The sequence below is a fragment of the Lathamus discolor genome, chromosome 1, assembly GCF_037157495.1.
Source record: "Lathamus discolor isolate bLatDis1 chromosome 1, bLatDis1.hap1, whole genome shotgun sequence".
NCBI classification, from domain to species: Eukaryota; Metazoa; Chordata; class Aves; order Psittaciformes; family Psittacidae; genus Lathamus; species Lathamus discolor.
The window spans coordinates 42566657-42590729 of NC_088884.1; the positions used below are offsets into that span (position 1 = coordinate 42566657).

Consider the following 24073-nt stretch of genomic DNA (forward strand, 5'->3'; position numbering starts at 1 on the left):
ACATTTTTTAATTCTTTGTAATGTGATTTTTTTTTCTCCCTTCTGATGCTGCTCTTTCATAATGCAATGAAACTAATGGAATTTGATATCTCAGGTGTAATTTGTATTGCCACTATTAAAATCACCATATCATTCCAATAAGCAAGAAAGATAAGAGAGATCTTCTATGGCAAAAGACTCTTGCTGATTTAAGCATTTCATTTTGTCTATCAGATAACAAAACTGGAAAGGAGTGGGGGTGCCCACAAAGATGCTGCAGAAAGTTCGAAGTAAACATATATTAAAGAATCTTACATCAAAGAATAGATTCAGACAGAAAAAAGATGCAGGTGTACACACACCAGGGACAACAGTTTCCATTTTTTTCTTAGCGTAGCCACAGAGTAAGGTTCAGATGGTGGCAGCAAATACCAACAAATGAACTGTATGGTCCACATTACATACTTCTATCTAAAAGGTATCCATGCATCTGTAGCATCTAGCTAAAATATGTATTTTCAATACTTTTCATTTAAAATAATAAGCCAATAGTCCTCTGAAAAATAACAGAAGATAACTGAAAAGGCAGCTTTTATGCTAAACAACAGCTGTGAAACATTCACTACAGTAAGACATACAAAATACTTCTCCACTGTGTATTGTTGTGCTTTCTAAACAACTTCTGTAACATTTACTCTTCAAAAGTGTCAGATTTAAATAAAAGTTGGTATTTCACTTTAATGGTTTGTGAGGGTGAATCTGTTTTAGCAATGTTAATGGCAAATGCAAAGCATCTTCTTACATGTCTTGTGACTCTAGAAAGCATCTTTTTCCCTTTTGTGTGTGTAGGGATAAGCTTTTATTTTCATTTGTGGAGTCTAACTAATTGAATACTCCTGTTTATTGTTGCTTACCTGAAATCACTGTTTTCAGTTGTTGGTTTTAAATTCTGGTCTGTTATTTGCATACTGCCGCCTCTATATTTTGCACTACATAAAGTGAACTGATTTCTGATTATGCTATTCCAGGCTTCCAGGACCCTCAAGGGTGCCAGCTGCTGGCAGCAGTACCAAAGTCCAGGGAGCTTCTAATTTAAATCGGAGAAGCCAGAGCTTTAACAGCATTGACAAAAACAAGCCTCCACAATATGCAAATGGAAATGAAAAAGGTGAGTGATTAAAAATTAAAAAGCTTACTTTACGAGAGGAACAAAAGGAAATATCACCGAAAGAACCCATTCACAAGGGTTGAAGACTTGGTAAGACCTATGGAGACAGAGCTCTGTATTAGGACTTGCGATTAAGTTAGGATTAAATTTCAGAACTGAAAACTTTCAAAATGTTATAATTATATTTTATCTCTCTGATGGAAATATCATTGGGGATTTTTCTGAAGTAAAAATGAACACATATTGGATGCCTATATTCTTGGTCCATATTCAAGTCTACTCATAGCCAAAGGAAAACCAACATAATTTTCAGGCAACTTTGCAATTTAGTCGCTAATGGATAAGAATCAGAATATTATGTTGGCATCAGAACATTGAATGCTTCTGTTCCTTCAGAGCCTTACCTAGTGCACATATGTCTGAATAGAGGATTGGAAATTAAGTCAAATGTAATGCAGTTTTGCAGGGATTTGAATTCAGTGTTTATGTTGTATTGCCTCCTTTAAGTATGAACTTCCATTATGGAAATAAAGTGAGTTCCCTGGATCCTTCTGTTTCTCCCACCCTGACACTGCTTTCCTGGAAAATGTGCCTCTTCAGGCTTTATCTCAGAAAAAATAACTTGCAAATTCAGCTTTCTGAGTTGTGTAACTAATCCAGCCCCTATCCCCTTTCTTTCTCCTTTTGTGTAATGAACAGCATTTTATTCATATCTCTGGGTTAGAATACAGTTGAAAATGATACAATATACATAGTACCCGTTTGCATCCTTGGGGTCTGTGGGAGGAACAAGTATGCAGTGAATGTTCTTCATCCAAGCAACAGGCAGCTATCCAGACTTTTTTTTTTTCACAAAATTCTGATGAACACACTTTGCCCCTAGCTGTATCTGAAGTTATAAAACCATGCTTTCAATAGTTATTTCTTTATTTTCTACTATCAGGGTTGAATGTTTCAGATAGTTCTGTATTGGGATTTATTTTACTAAGAATTTGTTTGTGGCAAGACATCCAGGCTAAAACTAGAAAGAGATCAGAGTGAAAACTGAGCAGACACTGTATAGTTCACAAGTACAATAGTGAAGTTACGGAGTAGGAGATGTGGCAGCTCGAGTGAAGGTATGTACAGCAGTTTAGGTTTTAGAATAAGTTGATAATACCGACATAAGTTTGGTACTGAAATACGTGAGAGTGAAATGATTCAAGGTGAGACATGCTTGTAGATATTAATATTCTTTGTTACTTGGAAATTGTCTTTGGCTGCAAAGTTTTGCATTGCATTGCACATTTATGTGGCTTTTTGCATGATAGATTTCTTTACTTTCCCATTTCTTTACAGCAGAGAATGAGAACCTTGAGAATTTTAGTGAAGTCATCACTTGCAAAATGATAAGGGGTGGCTTGCCATGTGTATAATCATTCAGTTCATTTTACAGGATATAGAAAATGCAGTGTAGCATAACTACAGAATACTGTACTTGACATGTCTCTGTCTGCTTTTCTTTCTTTTGAAACAGCAGAATGGATGGAAGAACATTGACTTTACATGATAACGTAAAGTGAACACAAGTTCTTTTTAGATTATAAAGCAGAAGTTAATTAGAGAAAATGGCTGCTGGGTGTGCAAGGATAACAAAGTGATATATTTTTATAATACCCTAAAAGAACATGAGATCCTGTAGTTGAATTCCTCATGCTACTTCTTTGCCTAAAGAGCAAAACAACTGAACCATAATATATTTTAAATTATATAAATTTTAATTATTATAGTGGCTAATGTTTGCATATTACAATGAAATTCCAAAGTCTTTTGATATATTTTTTTATGTATTTGAGGATGTTTTGTGATGTGAGTTTTTTTGAAGAATTTGTTTCGAAACAAACTTTAACCCTCACAATAGCAATAATAGTGAACAGCTCTTTAAAAAGAAATGTCACTATGCATTGAAAAACTGTTTTTCTTCTTACAGTTAGCACACATAATAAACCTTATATTTCAAATGTTGCTTCTGATGCTGATGCTTGGAGCATGCGATTTCTGAGATATATATCATATAATAAATTACTTGTAATCTGCATTAGTGCTGCATAAACAGCAACAAAATTGGAGAAAGAGTCAACTTGTGCTAGGTAAATAGTCATTAGAGGTTGGGACCTTCAGACCTCTTCAAGGACAGACCTCTTTTGGTACATTTTGCTCTCCTACACCTTCCTGTATGGGCTATAATGAAACCCCAGAAAAGATGTACGGCATAAGGGTTTTTCTTAAATCCTTTTATATGTAATACTTGAAATTCATTCCTACATGACATGATTTCCAACTCAGTCACAGTGGGGAATGAATATGTAGACACAGAGTTAAAGGAGACGTGAAGGTGATCCAAAATAAGATGTGATATGGGCCTTCTATTTAGTATGTCATTATTTAGTATGTCATTAATGTTATCTCCTTTGAATGATGCTTAAAGAGTAGTTCTCACAGTAAGAAACTAGCTCCCCTGAGCAAATGCTGTTTTTCTCTGTTGAGTACAGCCAAGTTTTCACTGACAGATCCAACCCATTGCTGTGACACAGGTAACTGTGTGTAGCTGTGGTTAAATCAGGAACACAAAATGCACCAAAATGATAAACATGCCATTAACTGAAACTCATCCATGGAGCTTTAGTGAGCTGATCTTTTTTTCTTTTTTCTTTTTCTGGACTTCGCAGCTTATGGATGAGTTTCAAAGAACACATCTGTTTTCTAGGTCATGTCACATCTATCTGCTTCTGACTTAAGATGAAAATAAAACTATGGAAATGAAACTATTTGAATGAAGTGATTACATTACTAGCAAGGTAGTTATCCAAAGAAGTTTTGAGTCCAGCAAATAAATAATGTTATAATTCAAATAAAATTTTAAAACCAAATGTTTCCCTATTAGAACCTAGAAACACTATCTGAACTCTGATGAGGGTCTCCATATCATGGAGGTTTTAATATAATTTGATAATAAATTGTGTATTGTCTAAACTTGGTTTCAACAGTATTTGGTTATTTTTCCCATACAAATGCTGAGAAACAATGTCCTGGAACAACATTGTCTGATGATGCAATTAATTGTTTATCTGTGGCCAGTATGTATGCCTATAGTTAGCTTGTTTACGTTCTGGTTCCAGTATTTTGCCAGTTGTCCCTGATAGTGTTCTCTTCCTGTGCTGATGGGCAGCAGGAAAGGAGCTGTTGAACAAGCTGAATTCTTTTAATCTCACTGCATAGACCTCCCATTCCTCCAAATATCTTTACAGCAATCCCCTGGAGCTCTTTCATTTTCTACTAACCTTCTTTATTTTGATTGACTAAAACTGGATATTCTAATCTGGGCATGTGCCTGTTACAGAGTATTTCAGTTATCAGTACCTACTATGCTGCAACAGGGGAGCTATTATCACAGAGGTCCTGTCTTCTCCAACAGCTCAGAACACAGCAAAGGTCACAGACAAGAAAAGAGGAAGTTGATTATATATTGGGCCCAAGTTTAACCCCTCATGTGTCCTTTGTTTGTTCAACAGCCTATGAACAATAGGCTTGAAAATGTCCATTCTGTTGTCCTGGTCTTGCTGGGTTCTGGAAGAAACTTTTGGTTTTCCACTGAACACCTGGGGCTGTTGCTGCTGTACTTTCCCCACACAGGTTGGGCTGAGCTCTGAAGCTCTGAGCTCTCAAGCAGAATGCAAAGTTATTTTCACCACAAGCTGATTATGCAACAAGGGGATTAGGCCCTAAACAGAAGACCGTCTGCTTGTAAAATTTAGTTTGTAGAAGTCTGAAATCCTTGTCATAGGTTGGGTTCACTGTGTGTCAAAATCACCACAAGGTGGGGACAGATTTCATGTAATGAACAACTAAAGCCAAGTCCAACTGAATGTGCAGAAAGCGGCAATGATGTGCAGCTTCAAGTAATGCATTTGGGCTGGGGAGAGATAAATCTTTGCATTCCACTTCTTTAAACACACAGACAGTGTCTATTTCTTGAAAGCGTGCAATCCAGCTTGCAATTCTTTGTGGAAACATTAAGGATACACTTTAAATTTAAGATTAAAAGCAAGTTCTAGATCTCTGTAATTTTTTGATGCTGTTCATGATTTGTGACATAGGGATCAAGTAAGTACCAGTGGTTCAAGGAACCTATGGGTTTTTTTTGCTATGTATGTAGCAGAAGAAGCTGTTGATGAACAGGAAATGCTCTTCTTTTGACAATTATTCCCCCAGTGAGTTTAGTAGATAGCAGGAAATATGGCAAGGATATAGTCTTCTTTTTAATCAGAACACTTTTTTGTTTTTCTTTTTGTAGTAAAGCTAATAGCCTGAGGCCATACAAATATAACAGAGCTAATACAACAATGTAGTGGCATTCTGCTGGTCACAGACTGTTACATATACTCTGCATTAGCTTTACATATTACGGTGAATTGTTATTCTGGAAAACTATTTGGATAGCTAAAGACCCCAATCCTCCTGTGTAATTAAGGCAAGCTTAATGCAAGGCAAGATGTGTGCAATGAGGTCCTTGTGCACACCCAGTCCTAGGCTATCAGCCACGGGGCTGATCCCTGGTATAAATTAAGGAAGCCTGAGGGCTGCAGTAATTTCCAACAGATGTTGTTGGCCCCAGGCTCTCTTCCAGGATCTGAAGCTCACCAGAAAATGGCAGGAGCCCAGACACAACTCCTGCCTTGGTCGCAAGGGAGGGATCAGCTCCGCAGCTGCCCACCAAAGCTGCTCCATGTGCGTGGTACTACCTGGAGCCTGGGGAACAAGCTGTAATCTCACCTGTCCCCAGAAATTCTCTGAGGCAACCTTTACCAGTTAATGTTTTCTTTCCTAGTAACTGGGTGTAGCAAAGCCGCTTGCAGACCCTCTGTGGAGGAGGACTGAGCTCGTTTAGAGCTGTGGTCTTTGCACATCAGGCTGAGGGGCACATGAAAAATTCTGTGCAGATGGAATTATACAGCATCTATTGAAGGTGGAGGCAATTGGCCTGCTGGGGTCCAGTTGTTGATAGTGTTAAGCAAGTAAAAGCTGTTACATTTCTATTGTGTTACTTCTATTCCATTTATTTCAATATTTTTAAACTAGAATGTAATGCTATTTAAAAGAAGTAAATTTTGCTATTTGCATTCTCTCTTTGTTAAAGAAAAAAGACCTCCCCTTTCAGGATGCTCAAAATTCTCCCTTTCCTATGTATTGTAGTGGCCTTCAGAATTCCAGGTGGGTAGTCTTAATCCGTACTAGGGCCTTAGGGCTAAGACTGCAAAACTGAAAATGACCCATAACTTCAAACTCTGTGCTGAAGGGACAAATGTCTTCAGTGTCCTCATCTACTGTATCATTCAGACAGGGAGGCCTCAAGGCATAACTTTGGCTTCATGTGTGTATGCAACACACATGTAGGCACTTTTTTTTCCCCATTGGATGAACTATATTTGCATTGCATGTTTCATAGGCTTTCTTGTGGTACTGAATTTGATGCATTATAAGCAAACTTATGCCTAATTCACTGGCAGTCCCTAGACTGAATGGCAAGATAGATAACTAAGTGAAAATATCTCATCTGGTGAAATAGCTATGTACCATATATTTGATTGCCATTACCAATTAATTTATCTGATGCTCCAGAGTAATGGTATTTAGATACTCAGATATGTCTTGGAAATCTGAGCTTTATACAGAAGAGCTTAACCCTTTCACAGTGTTAACATAGTTTAATTATTGCAGAAGTAGTCTTGTTTTCATTCTGAAAGGTGCACTGTGGTTCCAGGTTGGTGTAAATGTAGTGTAGATACCAGAGCCACATAAATGAGCTTTTTGTACCTACCTGAGCTTCAGGGCCAAAACAAGTATTGTTGCTGTATCCATGTGGGTGACATATCGCTGTAACTTTCAATTACTGATGCTGGTGAAATTACTGATTTTTTCCCACCTGTGAAAGTGCACTGGGATTAGTTCCTCAAGTCAGCTCCTAAAGGTTGTTAACAGTACTTAAAACAAAAAAAAAAAAAAAAAAAGAGCATAGGATGGTCTAGTGACCTGACATTTTCTGCTTTTATGAATATTGATTGTATCCATTCAATTTCAGTATTACTCAGCCCTCCTCCTCCACCCCCCAAAACCCCGTACCTTTCTAGCACAGTTTTTAATCACTAAACAATAAAGCTGTCTTTGTCTGGTTGTTTTTCTTCCAACATTGTAGCATTCCTTTTTACGTCAATGTCACAGTGTTTTATTATTAACAAGTGATTGGAATAATTTGTTTATGACTTATTAAAGATAACATTTTTAAATTGGAAGGTTTAATTTTTGTAATGAAATGGTTACAAGTAAGGTGCTTCCATGGCTCTCTTGAGCTCATAGAAGTATTAAATAACAACGTGATAGTGGGAGGAAAAAATAAATTTTTATTAGCAATCTTTGTGCTCCATGCACATATAAATTATATTTATTGTGAATCACACATAACTGTGTTTTAAGTGCCAGAGCACTATGGTATCACCTAAGCATGAGATGGGAGAATAGCTATACTATTATGGTTCTTTCTGTTTTTTAAGCAGATTCACCAAAAGGCCCTCACCCATCTACAGGCATGAATGGAAATGTGCAGCATCCCACCAGCACCGGGCAGCAGCAGGTCTCTGCCATACCCTCTCCAAGTGCCAGCAAGCCTTGGCGCAGCAAATCCATGAATGTCAAACACAGTGCAACCTCTACTATGCTGTCCGTGAAGCAGCCTAGTCCCGCAACCTCCCCTACTCCATCTTCAGACAGGCTCAAGCCACCCCCTTCTGAAGGCGTGAAGCCCCCTTCATCTGGACAAAAATCTATGCTGGAAAAATTCAAGCTGGTTAATGCTAGGACTGCTCTGAGACCTCCTTTGTCACTGAGCTCAGGACCCAGTGACAGTGGGAGGGAGGATGATACCTTTTCAGAGTGTGGTGAAATGGATGTCTTAAGCGGTGGGGTGAACAGTGGTGGCTCCACAAGTAGCAGTCCCAAAGTATCACCGAAGTTAACCCCTCCGAAAGCTGGAAGCAAAAATCTCAGCAATAAAAAGTCTTTGCTACAGCCAAAGGACAAAGAGGAAAAGAACAGGGACAAAAACAAAGTTTGCACTGAGAAAACAGTCAAGGAAGAGAAGGACCAGGTCACTGAAACACCTACAAAGAAGAGCTCCAAGATTGCAAGCTTAATTCCGAAAGGAAGTAAGACAACAGCAGCCAAGAAGGAAAGCTTAATACCATCTTCTAGTGGGATCCCAAAACCTGGATCAAAGGTGCCAACAGCAAAGCAGAGCACTTCATCCATATGCACAGGAAGTAAGGAGATTGAAAAACTGAGGACTACAAAAGGAAACCAGTCCCAATCAACACCAAAATCTCAACTCACTGAGAAGGCTTCTCCTTCCTCTGGTCTTGCTTCTTCTGAAGGGAAAGAGCCAAATGCAGCACTCACCCCAGGGTCCTCTGCAGCTCTGTCAGCCTCGGCTGCAAGCAGTGGCCAAGGCACAGGAAATGGTGTTGTCCAGCTTCCTCAGCAACAGCAATACAGTCACCCCAACACTGCCACAGTAGCTCCTTTCATTTATAGGTAAGGTTATGAAAGGAAATCGGTTTGTGTTACCATTTAGGAAACAGAGCTAAAACAGGGAGGGTAATGGCAGATCACACTGTTACAGTTCTCATCTCACGCTTTCTGTCACAGCATTATGCACATATTTTCCTAATACTATTTTTTAATTAATGTTACTGTATGAACAATTTTTTCCAAGAACTCTGAGTCTCTGCCTCATACAAAAGCAATCCACTGCAAATATTTGCCCTTTAAAATTCAGGATGTTTTGATTAGAAATACAAATCACACGATACCTTCCCTCTGCTGCTTTTGAAAGGTCATGGCTGAGTCAGGATTCTAGTGTGAATATTCTTGTTTGCAGTATAAGAACCTCAACATTTATTTGCTGATATTTAATAATATTTGCTTGAAATACACTATTCTCTTAAAGAAATCCTAAAATAAACTATTGATTTTTTCAGAGTATGTAACACTGTATTAAAGGAAAAGCCATACACAAAGTTTTGCAAGTTCCCAATTTAGGGCAGAGAGAAAAAGTTGCTTTTTGCAAGTCCTTTTCCTGTTCAGTTTTATGTGTGAACTAGGTATAAATTAACTCCATGGAGACAGTTAAATTTTACAGGTGCTACGACCTCTTCTGATGGCCAGGGCTCTGGAATAGGTGCATGAACAATCAAATGTATCAGCCTTTGGCTGAGTTTATTTTGCTATATGGTGGAGCAACTGAAGAGAACCTTGAGATTTCACAGTTGTACAGCTCAGAAGACAAGGAAGTATAGCAAGACTGGCAGACTGCTTTGAGTAATGATTTCAGATATCAGCTGTTGGAAGGCTTTAGCGATAGTTGTGGGTAAATGTAACATCTGATAAAATGACAAATACATTATTAAGCAAAATATACTGGCAGTTTTTGTTAGTAAGTAGTACTCTAGATAATCTTGGCTAAAGATTAAAGAGGTGCTGAAGTAGGCTTTGAGGGAGTATATATATCATTACACACAACTAAACAGTTTCAAAACCAATCTGGGTGAGTGATAAGCTGTTTAACTTCATTCTGAACAAAAGCAGTTCAGAAAATCTTATAGGAGGGGGAAAAGGCATAATATAGGTTATATTTATTCTAATATGCAGTGGGTAGCCTGTCGAGTTTCAATTAAATGTATCAATTAATGTGCTTAATATGCATGTTTATAACTATCTGGAATAACCTCGGAGATACAGATGATTTGCAGTGTGGTACATAGGATGGCCTACGTATGTGTTAGGGTGCATATAAAAGGAGAGAGAAAAGGCAGCTATGCTTTGCTTTTTTATGTATGTGCTATTTAATGGCAGTTTTGTGGCATATTGATGCCATTTCATTGCGCGATGGAGATATCTCATCGTTCTTTTAAGCTGCATCACAAAGCAAAATGTAGTTTGAATTTTAAAAGGCAATAGAAGCATGCGTTTTCCAGTAAAATTTGGTATTAATAATCATCTGTTTGCTTCAAACAAACAGCAAAGGAGACTGTATTTGAAGTTAAATCTCTCAGACGAAATAAAATCCTCAGAGTCAGGGTCTGATCTCAGAATGCCAGAAACCCAGAGTAATAGACCGACTTTGATGAGGTTTCTTCATGTGTATCTCTGTAACTGAGAGCAGAATCTGACCCAAAAATACACAGTAACTACATTTCTTACAACTCTTAAGGGCTTTGTAATACTGCACAATGATTTCATAGAAGAATATAAATATAACCAAGGATAAAATATCAACATTTCCAAAGTCAGCATATTTATTTTTGTGGACATATGGCAAGTAGAAATGTGCATGAAGCTGGGGTATTGTATTTACATTTTGTTGCTTCTAAACATAACTGATTTCTGAACAGTCACCGCAGTTTATACACAGAATTTTCAGGTGTGCTTGTTAGCTGCTAGATCAGCTTTATAGATCAATGACTTAATAAGCAACCATTACCATTTAGACTAACAGGGTTTTTTACAGCTGGAAGGAATATCTAGGCTCTTGTACTGCAGTTCTTGTAAAAAGTTTCTGTATAATATAGTGAAAATAAAGTGCATTTTATCCAGTATCCTGTGGAATATTGCAATATACTGCACTATACTACTGATCAGTTTAAGCTGTTAGCACAAGGATAAGTAAGCTAGTGCTTTTTCTGGTTTGTTCTGGTACTTGAAGATATCATGTATTTTGCAATGTTTGATTATTACCCTAGAGGATATTACTGTAGATTTGTGAGTAAAAGAAAATATTTCAAAGAATTGTTTTGAGGCTGGCATGTATTTGGCTTAAATGGGGAATGCGATACTATAATAATTATCAACACTCATGTTTTCAAGGAATTGTGTGGTTTTATTAATGTACAGTGCATAGAAAATACTGTTTCACTAGGAGGCTCTGAAATGATATATTGCACTATTCAACTTTGCACTCTTCGTGCTTTGTACTGTCTGATATCACATCGTATTTTTATGCCTCTTAAACACCATGGCGTGAAAATTTCTATGGGATTGTTACTTCTCTTCAAAGATTAGCAGCAATTGTTGGAGTTGCATTTGAGATAATCTAAATGGGTATAATTTAAATTCTTCCATCTTCCTCAGCAAGTAATTATTTATTTTCAAATGCAGTTGTGAATGTGTCATTTACAGTTCCTTATGTGTCCCCTCTGAAGTTGACTGCAGGGTCCAAGAGATATAAGAAAGGCTGAAGTAGATGTAATTTAGTTAGCTGCCATAAGAGAGATACAGCAGGAAAAACAACAAAAGGGAAGGTGAAAGAGACTGTATAATTGTTTAAAGTATACCAGCCACTACTTTAAGTTTCACATTCTTCAGTTCTGGTGTCCTCAACATAAAAAGGACATGGAACTCTTGGAACAAGTCCAGAGGAGGGCCACGAGGATGATCAGGGGACTGGAGCACCTCCCGTATGAAGATAGGCTGAGGAAGTTGGGGCTGTTCAGCCTGGAGAAGAGAAGGCTGCGTGGAGACCTCATAGCAGCCTTCCAGTATCTGAAGGGGGCCTGTAGGGATGCTGGGGAGGGACTTTTCATCAGGGACTGTAGTGATAGGACAAGGGGTAACGGGTTAAAACTTAAACAGGGGAAGTTTAGATTGGATATAAGGAGGAAATTCTTTCCTGTTAGGGTGGTGAGGCACTGGAATGGGTTGCCCAGGGAGGTTGTGAGTGCTCCATCCCTGGCAGTGTTCAAGGCCAGGTTGGATGAAGCCTTGTGTGGGATGGTTTAGTGTGAGGTGTCCCTGCCCATGGCAGGGGGGTTGGAACTGGATGATCTTGAGGTCCTTTCCAACCCTAACTATTCTATGATTCTATGATTCTTCTACGTAGAAAGAATTGGAGGAAGATGGAAATTGTGCCATCTGCCAGAGTCCCTTAGACATGTATTGAAATGGGCCATAGAACTTTCTTCCTAGTGGTGCTTGAATTTCAGATGGAGAAGAATAACACCAAAATTCAGTGCTTACTAGGTTACAGAGAAAACAGGAAAAAAAAAAGGCATTGATGAAAAAACAAAAAAATAGTCTTAATCTTTCCCCTAAAATCTTAGCAAGAGAGTAGCAGGTTAGTTGTTCAGTATTTGAAGTTCTTAGCTTTCCTACACATTGCTCAAAAATGTAATATAACCTGTAGTTCCAAACATTTTCTTGCATAGAGGAGAGCTTGTTGTATGCAATCATTTCTGTATTTTTTGTGAGACAAATTGTTTAAGTTTGTGTTATTTCCATATATTCAGAAATGTAACTAATAGTTGCAAGAGTAACATACGTCACCTCACTCCATAGACCAAATCCTTAGCTGATGTAAATCATCGTAACCCTCTATGAAGTGTGTGATACGTTAGCAATCAACATTTGCCATGAATTTGCTTAAAAACTAAAGAAATATTTCAGTCAGAGAATGCTGAGTTGTAACTGAACACATGTAATGCAGTTTGGTTTTACTGACTCCTTCAGTAACCACTGTTGGAGCTTAGTGAGTCTCTTTTTTCATGGTTGGAATATAGAATCTGAAGTGCATAAATCCCAGGGACTGTGGTGCTCAGGAACTGCTTATTTCCTGAAGTGCTGAGAGCATAGAAACTGCTACAGAAAATTAGCTGACCACTCATGATCCTGAGCTGCACTTCAGTGTTGTGCTTTGCTTGAATTTCAGTTCTTCAGCTAAATTTGTAGCTTAAAGATAGCAACATCTGGAAGTCAAGTTTCGGTACTGTCTGAATTGAGACTTTGCAGAGATACTCTTTCAGTGTCAATGCTGGATTACAACAGCCAGTTTGGCACTCCTTTTGTCCTGCAGAATAAGAAACTGGTGACTTCATCTACCTAACAGGTTGTTGTAGAGAAGACAGGGCCAGTCTCTTCTCTGTAATACAGGGTGAAAGGGTAGGAGGTAACAGATGCAAATTATAGCAGGGGAGATGCTGATTAAAAGCTAGAAAAAATATTTCTGGTGAATTACTGGAGCAGGCTTCCCAGAGGTTTGGAAGCTCTGTCCTTGGACATGTTCAAGACCCAAACAAACGAGGCCCTGAACAACTTAATATAACCAGACCTGCTTTGAGCAGGTCATTGGACCAGATGGCATCTAGAACATCTTTGATCTAAATTACTTTATGATCCTATGAGGACTAAAATGTTCACTAGATAGAGGCAGGAAAAGGAAATAACCAGTGTAATAAATAAGTTACCACATACTAAAATCATATTCCTATCTCCTTTCCTATATGGTGATTGAAACAATTCTATTAGTAGACTATAACTTCAAGGGTGTACAGGAAGTGCAGAGTGTTGACAGATGGGAAGTAGGATATAATCTCGTTGCACCTCTGGAGGCACAGTGAAATTCAGTTCCAGATGCCTGTTCAGGATGCTTTTGTACTGGCTTAGGGAAAAAAAAAAATATACTCTTCATGGATCCTGCTAACACAGCATCTTCAGGATTTTTTGGAGCCATATTTATGTCCAATTTTAGTGACTAGAAGGTACTTCTGGTTACTGATTTTGGAGTTTAATCTTTTGGTGAAAGATACTCTATTAGTTAATTGTGTTTGTAAATAATAGATTCTGCTGCTGAACATACTGCAACTCTTTCTTTAAAAATGTGATGATTCAAAGTTACACTGCAGTGCTTTATTGATGTCTGTTATTTACATTACTGTATTTTAGGATTATTGTTTGTTTACGTAAAAATAAAACAAATCACCACCAAAATTTTGCACTCATAGGTACTGCTGAACATTGCCACTCACCAGTTTTATTTGTAAGAAAAACAGTGTTTAGAAAAATCCTCTCATTTTCTCGGGCTTGATTGATTTTCAAATGATTGTGCAAGAAAAGTGTCCATTGTAGAGGTGTTGGCTTAAGAGACGGAAAGAAGGATAATAAGTGAAGAAATTGTTATAAACACATACTTGATAAATGCAGAGTTAAAAAGCTAGCTTGAGAATTCAATTGCATGCTGTTTATGATCTGAAGTTATTCTTTTAAATTGCCATACGGCCAAGTATGGCCCTATTCCGCTTACTAAATAAGTAATAAAATGCAGGGTAAAGGACCAAAAAAGAATATTCTGTTCAGTCTTCTGTCACTGGCAACCATATTAAACCTTTCATAAACCAGCTAAGTTTTATTTTAAACTAGTTAATCTCCACTACAAGTTTGTACAGAAACTCATCTCGTTAGTTGTTTAAAACCCACATGATGAGATTGTATCCATTTATTACTTTCTTAAGATTGTCCTGTAACTTATAAAGTTGTTTTTCCTCTTTTCGATTGCTCTTTTTAAATAGGTGAGAGAATAATCCCATCCCCTTCCTTCTCTTTTGCAAGCCTGAACCAAAACATCTCTTTTCTTTGAGAAGAGCTTCTTCTTCCCTATAAGCAATGCAGTAGCCTTTCCCTACAGCTGTTCCCATTTTAACTCACATGTCTTTAACATGGGTGATCAAACTGCTCATATTGCAGATGTGGTCCTGCCAGTCTGTTACACTGACACTGATACACATTCAAGACAGCTGCACCTCAGAGAGATGTTGGAAAAAAAACCCAGCATATTCATCTGATATCTTTTGGAATGTTAAATAAATCCAAACCAAATCTTTGATGTTATCTGTGTTTATCAAAGGTTGGCTATTCCCTTAGAGACAGGAAATGACTGCATTAAAGACAGCTCATTAAGTAGTGTTCCAAATTCTGTTCTTAATTACTCCTGTACAGCCTCGTTTTAATCAAATTGAACGAGTTTGTGCAGGTGTGATTAAGAGCAGGATTTGTCCCATTAAGTGTCTTTGATGCGCTTACAAATAGGTAGCATGTAACTCAGTGGGCTAGGGATAAATATATTCACTGATTGCCATGATTAAAATGGAAAACAAATTGTCCTGTTTTCATGATGGTTGCCTAAATTAACCTGTGCTGCAGATGCACAGCACTGAAAGAAATATCAATAGGTGCTTTGACTAAACTGAAATTATTTTCACTTTCCTTGATATCAAAAGAAATGCGAGAATTTATTTTGTTTAAAGGCAGTGGGCTGTGAATGACTAGAGGATAGAGGGCCATTCATTAAGGACAACATGTGAGGTTAATGGGAAGATCTTTTAATTCAATTGCCTTAAGTTTAATCTGTGCTGCAGTCCTGTAGAGATCTCTTGAGTCATTCCTAGGATACCTGAGCCTCCTTGTTCCTCAAGAGCTGAGGCTCCTGCATGATTTTGCTTGGAAGTTTTTCACCCCTAGACAGTCCTCAACCCATCTGTGCTAAGCTTGACTCCAGAAAAAAGCAGTGCCTAGGTCATCATACACCAAAAGGCAGGGCTGCTGTAGAAGTGCTGGATCTGGCAACCCAGTAGAGACTTGGTGGGAGAAGAGTTATTGAAGACAGCCCTATCCCCAGATTCCTCCTTGGGGTACCCCCATCATGGCTGCCCAAGGACTGGGCAGGTGCCTTGTGGCCCATTGTTTCCACAATAAATAACTCAAGTAAGCAGAACTTAAACTGCTGCAGAATTGATAGCCCCCTGTGGGATTTCTGTTGTTGCCTCAGATAATTAGAATAATTGATTTTTATTTTTTTTACTAAATTAAATATAAAAATGCTGAATTAAGTCAGTACAGCAGTTTCTTTGTTATTCGTTTTGATAGCAAACCACATTTATTTTACATTATATTTAAACTTTCAAGTTTCAAGTAAGATAAAATGGACTTTTCATTCTTCTTAGATCTGTTATTTCAGGCTGCCTATAAATTTAAGAAAACCACATCATATTTACATTTGGTTTGTGTTTCCATGGTTTTCTTTCTCCAAATTAAATCAAACATTTGTAAATTATTAGTGTTATATGATCTTTGCTATTCAGTACTTTTAGGCTTAGATTCTAATATCATTTTATGTCCCAGACACTGGATTTGGTGCTGTAATTAATGACACTGATCAGATTCTAAAATTTGGAATGGAAATCTTTGCAAGTATCTCTTCTCGCAGTATGTTTCAACTTATCTTCCTGGTTATAACTGCATCATGTTTTTGGAAATAGAAAAAAGAAACCAACAAAACTCTGAAGAACAAAAATGTGCTTTAATTGGTATTCGGTATATCTCTAAAAGCTTTGATATGACCAGGGCAAGAAGCGTTGTGAACAAGTGAAAACTTTTATTCCTTGTTTTTTAAAGTAAACAGATTCATTCATCTTGCTGAAAGTTACTTAGTTGCTTTAACTCACTCATTACTTGTTTGTACTCTTGGTGGGAGATCCTTTCCTTTTAGCACAAGTATCTCTGTTCCGTTACAGTCAATGAGTTATGTATTCATCTGCATCAACTTTATCAGCAATAGTCACTGCCAGAGGACAATCTAGATCACTGAATTTTATGTTACTCATCCCCATTCACTAAGTGAAGAATCAGTGCAAATATTGGGTGTGGGTGAGCGATGGGAGTCCAGACCACTTCATCCTTTTCTGATGATAGCTGTACAAATAAACAGGAATGGATCCCATCTTAGAAGACTTCTTAGAAGACTTACATATAAAGCTCTTGGTCATTCAGGGAGAGGTTTGCACCACCCTCCTAGCTTGATGCAGCGATTGATGGCTGATATACAATCAGGAATGCAATGCCATAGGGTCAGAAGAACAGGATCTCTGTTTCTAACCAGAGATGGAATCATGTAAACTCCTTATATATTTTGTGGAGAATGCTAGAAATACTTGAACTGCATCCACCTAGCTGGGTGCTCTTCCTACAAAACTGAAAGCAGCCTACTCTTTTCCAGTGTTCCTCTTAAAAACCAGCTTCAACCCCAATGGCTTCATGATTTGGGTTTAACAAAAAAAGTGCAGACCAATTACCTTTACCATTGTTATAAGTGCCTTTTTTCTGAGATGTGTTTTTAGGCTGATAGTTTGCCCTGGACTGATCCAGCTCTAAGTCTCAGCACTAAACCCAGACTGGAGGACTCATGAGCACTCATGGCCTCTGAAAGTGGCTTTCAGTTAAAGTAGATGTACCCCTCATTCATTGTGATGATTTGAAACAATATGGGAAAGCAGGCGGGACTGTGGAATTTCAGTGTGTGTTCATTACAGAGGGATAGAGTAGGCTTTTTTTTACTTAAGACACTGTGCTCAAGCACCAAATGTAGAATTATGGTCAAGGTCAGTCGAACATATTTAACCTTGCAACACCTGCTGTGCTTGTGTTTCCAATGTTTTACAGAGAGAAAAAGTCAATGAGAACCTAAAACAGTTTTTTATAGAGTGGTTGTTCATTTCCAGCATCCTAAAAATACAGAAGTTGTTAAGGATGACACTGCATCAGATCAGATATCATTTACATTTCTGTTTCTCTATAAGTAGAGTCAGAGTTAATCTAACCAAAGGATTCCACCACAACAGTACTTCTGCCATTGTACTTATGTTGGCTCCCTCAGTTACTGTATGAATTACTGAAAAAATCCATTCAGTAGGTAACTTGGAAGAAAATGTTAATTAGAAAGTTATTTCATAAAGTAAGTTGCCATAAAATTATTCTGAGGGATGAGTCACTGTTTTTATCAGTTATATTTATAAAATACGCATTCATCACAGAGTTAAATATTTGTGTTTAGAGTACAGTTGGAAACACTTTATGGTAAATTTTGAGAACTGAGCTATAAATGCAACATTTTAAAATTAGGATATAAATATTTCAGTAGTCTTAAGAAATCAAAAAATTGAGTGTGCTGTTCATGTCAGGAAAGCTGGATGAACTTAAACTCGAAATGAAGAATTTTTCCATTTTATTTGAAAAAGTGGCTAGTATATCTTTACATGTATTCTTTCACTGTATACAAATGTGGTACATACTGCTATTTAATGGCATCATAGTTCAATAGTTCTTGTGTAAAACAGATGCTACAGCAGTTCCTTAAGAAGAGACAATAATTGTGATCTATTTTGTATTATAATCCACACGTTTGTGTATTTCTTGCTGTTAATCATTATGCAACAGCAAATAATTGTATTCAACAAAGGGTACCCATTATAATTTATCAATGGTATCCACAGAATTATACCATCAAAGAAAACATGGGCTATTTGTTAGCAGGTTAATGGAAAAACTTGTATTATCCCATTTCCACAGAGTTATATAAGGGGCATTATCAAAAGAAGCTGCACATAGATTTAAATATCTAGGCCAGATTTCCATTCCAGCCTTGAATAAGCTTCTTCCCACATGGCCTTTCTCGCTTAATATTTCAGCAATTACAAGTTTTCATTTCCCTTATATATGTGACAATCAATTTAAATGGATTCTACTTATATCCGATTGACTCTCTTGCAGAGCAAATGTGAGGAAACAAAATGGCTCCAAATTTCTGAGCATTAACTGAGTGGTTTCTGAAAAGATACAGAGAGAGTTCCTAGTTGCTTGCAAATTTTTGTAGCTGGAGTCAAACTATCACAGTAAGAATGTGACGTTCATGGTATTTTCACCATGCAGTGATGCATTTCTAGATGGAGGGGAAAGTAACATTTGTTTCCATTAATACATGAATGATAGATAATAATTAGTCTTCTTCCTTAATTACAGAACTCTCTCAGAAAATGACAGTACCTCTTTACCGCCTGCTGACTCCTGCACCAGTCCCACTAAAATGGATTTGTCGTTCAGTAAGACTGCCAAACAGTGCCTAGAGGAGATATCTGGTGAGTAACAATAAGTCCGGAGAAGCCTGTTAACTTCTTTATTTACATCTGTTTCTTACCAGGAGCTTTGCAATGGGTCGAAATAATACTTCTGACCTCTATTCATGAGTGGTATTAAATATGCAGAAAATTTGGGTCATACACAGATAGTGCTTCAAATGCACAGTTCTCTTATCTGAAATGGCTCCTTTTGTTCAGATACCGTCTTCATCATTTTGCAGAAACTGGTCTGCCATGAGTTAGAGTTTCAAGTCATAATTATATTTTAGTCATACTGAATATTCCAAGAGAAGCAATGGAGAGTAGATACCAGAGTGTTTGACACTGCTGCATTTAAGATCATCAAGTTAAATTGTAACATCAGAACTGAGACAAAAATTACAAACATACATTTTGCTTCTATAAATGAATCTATATTCAGAAAATGAGCAAATCCTTACATTGTACCTAACTTTAAGCTACTGCTAGACCTAAGCTGCTAAAGACTGTGTTCTGGAATCCCTTGTAAACCTGAAGTAAAATCCCTATTAGGTTACAAATGTGAGGGGATTTTTTTTTTATTTACTCATATTGGTACAATTCCTTTGAAGTCAACAGAGCCATGATGATTTACATCAGCCCAGGATCTGGTCATAACTCTGTCTGTGGATGCAAAAAGCGAAGTGTGTCACAGCTGACTTTCTCAGCAGGACAGCAGGGTTGTGTAGGAGTACTTTCAGAGGGACTCGCTACCAGAGCTGTTTTGTTGGGGCTTGGGGTTTTGTTTTCGTTGTTGTTTTGTTGTTTCTGGTTGTGCGTATTTTTTATTAACATCTTTACTGTTATTTGCATTTTTACAAGAATAAAAGGTGAAATCCTGTCCTACATGATTCACTTGTAGTTTTGCCCTTTTACTCCAAATTTTTAACATTCAAATGAATTTATCATGAGTCATGTGGTTCTTCTTACACAGGATATAATTCACTTAAAGCACTGATCTGACACATCAGTCTAAAATTATCTCCACCAGAAGGGAAATCAGATGCCCAACTTTTGTGGGACTGTCTTGGCATTTAGCTGACTCATACCGAAATTGAGGTTTTGTCCTGGTTTGTCTCAGTCCCTTTGGAAGTTTTCTAAGTCTAGCATTCCTTAATTGCTCAGCCAGCTTTTGTGAGAAATATGTCACCCTGAAATGCGTGAACATGCGTTCCCTGGAGGCGACGCATGCCTGTTAATGTAAAAAAATATTTTTAATTAATCCAGAAAAAAAGACTCATTGGTCTTGCATGTAGAAAGGCTATAATTAAAACACTTACTGAGATCAAAAGATGATCCATGGAACTATCCACAGAGATGCTAAAAAATAAAAGATCGATTCAGTACCTGCTGAAATGATCAAATGGGATATCATGTCTTCTGGCCTTTTACTGTTCTGAACAGAAAAGGAACAGCAGCAAAAAGAAGAAAATGGCATAAAGGGCACTGGACATCAGAGAGTTTTCTAATCTGATTATTGAGACTCTGGCATTAGCAGTTGACTGATAGAACAGGCAACAAAGCAGAACCACTGGGAAAATGTGGTCAGTGGTTTGTTGTTTACAAAGGAAAACACATGTGTCACCCATAATTGGCTGTTAGCAGAAAAAAGAATTAATGGCTCAAGTATTACAATTGTGAATAAGTAATTGTCTGCATTGGTGAGCCATCACCCAGTCATTGGTGATTCTGTCACTGGTGAGCCTGCATGAAAAAAATGTGGTGGATTAGCTATAAGAAAGAACAAATACATTCTATCACTTAGAAGCATCTTCATTCTTCTATGACCAAGGGATTATATCAGCAGTAGCAAGGAGATATGCAACTGTTACTTCCTTGATTTGGTCACACGTGTTCAGGGTGTTAAGAGATTCATCCAGCGTTTCTTTTGCTTTGATACTGTCTTTTCCCTGAAATATTTCACTGCTGCTGTGGATGGGCAACATTTTTATATTATCTTGAGTTTCTTTTGCACCTTGGTAACCAAACACACTAGCACAACATATTGACATAGAGTAAGGATCAATAAGGATCATCCAAAGGACTAAGCACTTGCGGAAACCGGTAAATCTTATAGGAGTGCATTCATAAAGTGCTGTTACACCGTTATTGTGTTTCTGCTTCATTACTCTTTATTATTTTTGCAGGGCCAAATATTTACAGCTAAAGCTACCAAGCTCAGGACTAAGGTATCTTAGTCCATGTCATTGTATAAGCTGTTTCTCTACTTTCAGAATATTTACTCACTCATCTTTGTTATTGTCTCTTGACTGAAGTTTACTGGTTCCATAACCGGCCACGCGATCATATCAGGGCTTCTAATCCACTTTGGGGCAAAATCGGCCAATCAGTCTTAAACTAATGCTGTAAGCAGAGCTGGTTCCAGGCATCCCATAGTATAGGCAAAACTTGGATGCAGAAAGAATAATTTTAAAAAGATTTGGAAGTGGTTGGTCAGGCATTATTCTCCTTGAGTGATTCAGGATACCAAACCCAAGCTGATTTCCTTGCTTTGGTGGACAGTCATGGCTCTGTTTTCTGTGCCCAGCAAGACAGTTCACTCCCCTTTGCTACTGCCTCAGCATTGGTGATGAGGAAGTAGACAGGTAAAATGAGAATCTGTAGGAGTAGTTTCCAGCTCTCCTCTGCTCTGTCTTCCTCCCTATTTCTAAGAGAGACAATTACCTTTAAAACCTCTCTTGTCTTCCTGCTCAGAGCTAGTGAGAGGGGGCAAACTCAGAGTGCAAATCGCTTGTTTCCTGGCCACTACTCTGCAAATGATCACTTGGTGAGGGAAGAGTGAGATGGGATGGACCCAGAAATGCAGCCCTGGTAAACTGAGCAACCTCTATTTTTAGCTTGTCCCCATAAATCTACTGTCCTGGGTAATTTGCCTCTTGGTAGAGCTACTGTAAATCTGGGTTTCTTCACTGTTCCTCTGTCTCTGCTGGGAATTTGTTCCAGATGTGATCTGAAGTGCTTCAGACTTTTTTTCCTACACTTTTTTTTTTTTTTCTCTGAATGTTCCAAAGTTCAACCAGAGGAATCCCAGATGTTTTCACGGTGCACGTGCAGATCAGCAGTACAGCATGCACACAATAGTTGTAAGGCTTCCTGCACACCTTGGATCCCCTCTGCATGTACAGGGCCAGCGATGCCCATACACATGCTGAATGAGTCCCATTTGCAGGCACAAGTCACCTGCTCAGTAGTTTTGGTGTGTTCTGCATACAGTAGACTCATGGCACATGTGGCATACAGATGTGTAGACTTCTGTCCAGGAAATCCCAGACAGAAATTTAGGAGTCCTGTTCTGCCGTCATGTATAAACACTCTTTCTTGCGTGTACTTTATGTACCACTTGCCTCAACAAGACTACTCAGTATGTATGTTTCTGAAAAACTGAAGTTTAATGTTATGGACTATATATAGCTATATAGGATTTTAAAATGAGAATGAAAAGAAAGCCTACTAAAGTAATCCATGTGTTGCATGGTATGACTAAGAACAAGTTGTTCAGACTTTCTTACCAAGTATTTCTACTTGTAGTAGCTGTGATGTTTATTAGTCTCTGCTCAAGTTTATTGGAGAAAGATGCCACTATGTTAATTATTTAATGAACCATTGTAAACTGTACGTCAGTAACTGCAAAGTATTTTATGAAATCAGTGATAGTGTTTGGCTTTAACAAGTATTTACATGTTCAAAGAGCTTAACGCAAAGTGTTTGATTAAATAATTATTCATGAATTTACAAATATTGACTAATTATAAAAAATCTGAGGGATGAAGCAGAAATTAAAGTAATTTTAAGTGTTATAGGCCATTATCAATGGCAGCATTATAAAAACATGTATAAAAACATTCCTTTTTCAAGATTTTATGTTTACTGTGCTGAATTTTTTGCTCTCTGAAAGAAAAAGTTAATACGTTTGGAAATAGTTTACAATTATTTTTTCTAGGTAAGTTTAGCTGAAGAGGTTCATAATCTTATGTGTTTGCAGCTCTATTACATAATTCATCTATAAGGCTCCAAACTATGCACTGATACTTCAAAGAAAGTCTTTTCTAAGAGCTAAATTTGCCCTTGATTATTAGTTCTTAAAATAATTTAATAACTGCTTTTATGAGAGAGAGTAAAAATAAGGTAATATGTTACATTGACTGTGATGGGTTGGGGAAGTTCCCTGTGCTGTTCTCGATTTAAACATATTCCTGCAGGGTGGGTAGAGGCTACATGGAACTGCAAGGTTAGTTGGTGAATAATGCTCTGTCATGACATTTGTTCTCTAGTCTCATATTTTGTCTTTTTAGTTTAGAAAGAAGTATTTGCTTGTTGCTGTATTTCATCATTTTAAAACGGAGGGATGAGTATTACAAAAGTATTTTTTAATAAATAAAACTGAAAATTCTCCACATTGCAATTTTATGTATTGTCAAATGACACCCTGCAGAGAATGTGGTAAAGCAAAAGGATAAACGCGCTGTTCTTCTTCCTGCAGAACGCTTGGTCCAATATGTTCATATGTATCTGCTGTATCTTAAGATAATCGCAATGCCCTGTCTGCCAAGTGAGACAATGGGGTTAATGGGAGAAAAGTTCATATAACCTTGTAATTAAGTTCTGTAGTCTAGTGTTTGTACACATGAAGGCTGAATAGAGGTCGTGAGATCAGTCTCAGTACCTCCATATCCCAGCATTTGACTCATTGTATTTTAAAGTATGTGCATTGTGGACTGAAATCATTGCCTTTCCTATTAATTCAAAACATAGCAAGTGAGAATACTGTAGCAATTTGAATGTGAATTGAGGTTTTAAAACGACTGACTGGGAAAAGAGTGAGGTTGCCCTTCATTTTGCAGATTCTCTATTGTTAGTACAGCTCTATGAAGCCTTTCTAACAACCTCAGCAGCTTCCTCAGCCTTTCTGAGCATGCTGTTATAGCCACATGGTGCTGGAGCATGAGGGTATTGCCGAAGCTCTGCTTCCTCAACCGAGGCTGTGTCATCATCCACACCAGTGAGCCAGGCTCTTCTTAAGGAAGGCACTGGCATGTGCATGAAAGCTTTTTAAGGGCCCATA

At 37.7% G+C, this 24073-nt stretch overlaps 1 protein-coding gene across 2 annotated transcripts in view; it reads left to right on the forward strand.

The window, feature by feature from the left end:
• NAV3 (neuron navigator 3) overlaps nt 1-24073 on the forward strand; it is a 265118-nt gene that overhangs the window by 120006 nt on the left and 121039 nt on the right. For both annotated transcript variants that reach the window (XM_065669303.1, XM_065669312.1), the window contains exons 7-9: nt 1008-1147; nt 7738-8770; nt 18857-18972. In XM_065669303.1, the coding sequence (XP_065525375.1) occupies nt 1008-1147; nt 7738-8770; nt 18857-18972 (1289 nt within the window). The remainder of the gene's footprint in view (nt 1-1007; nt 1148-7737; nt 8771-18856; nt 18973-24073) is intronic.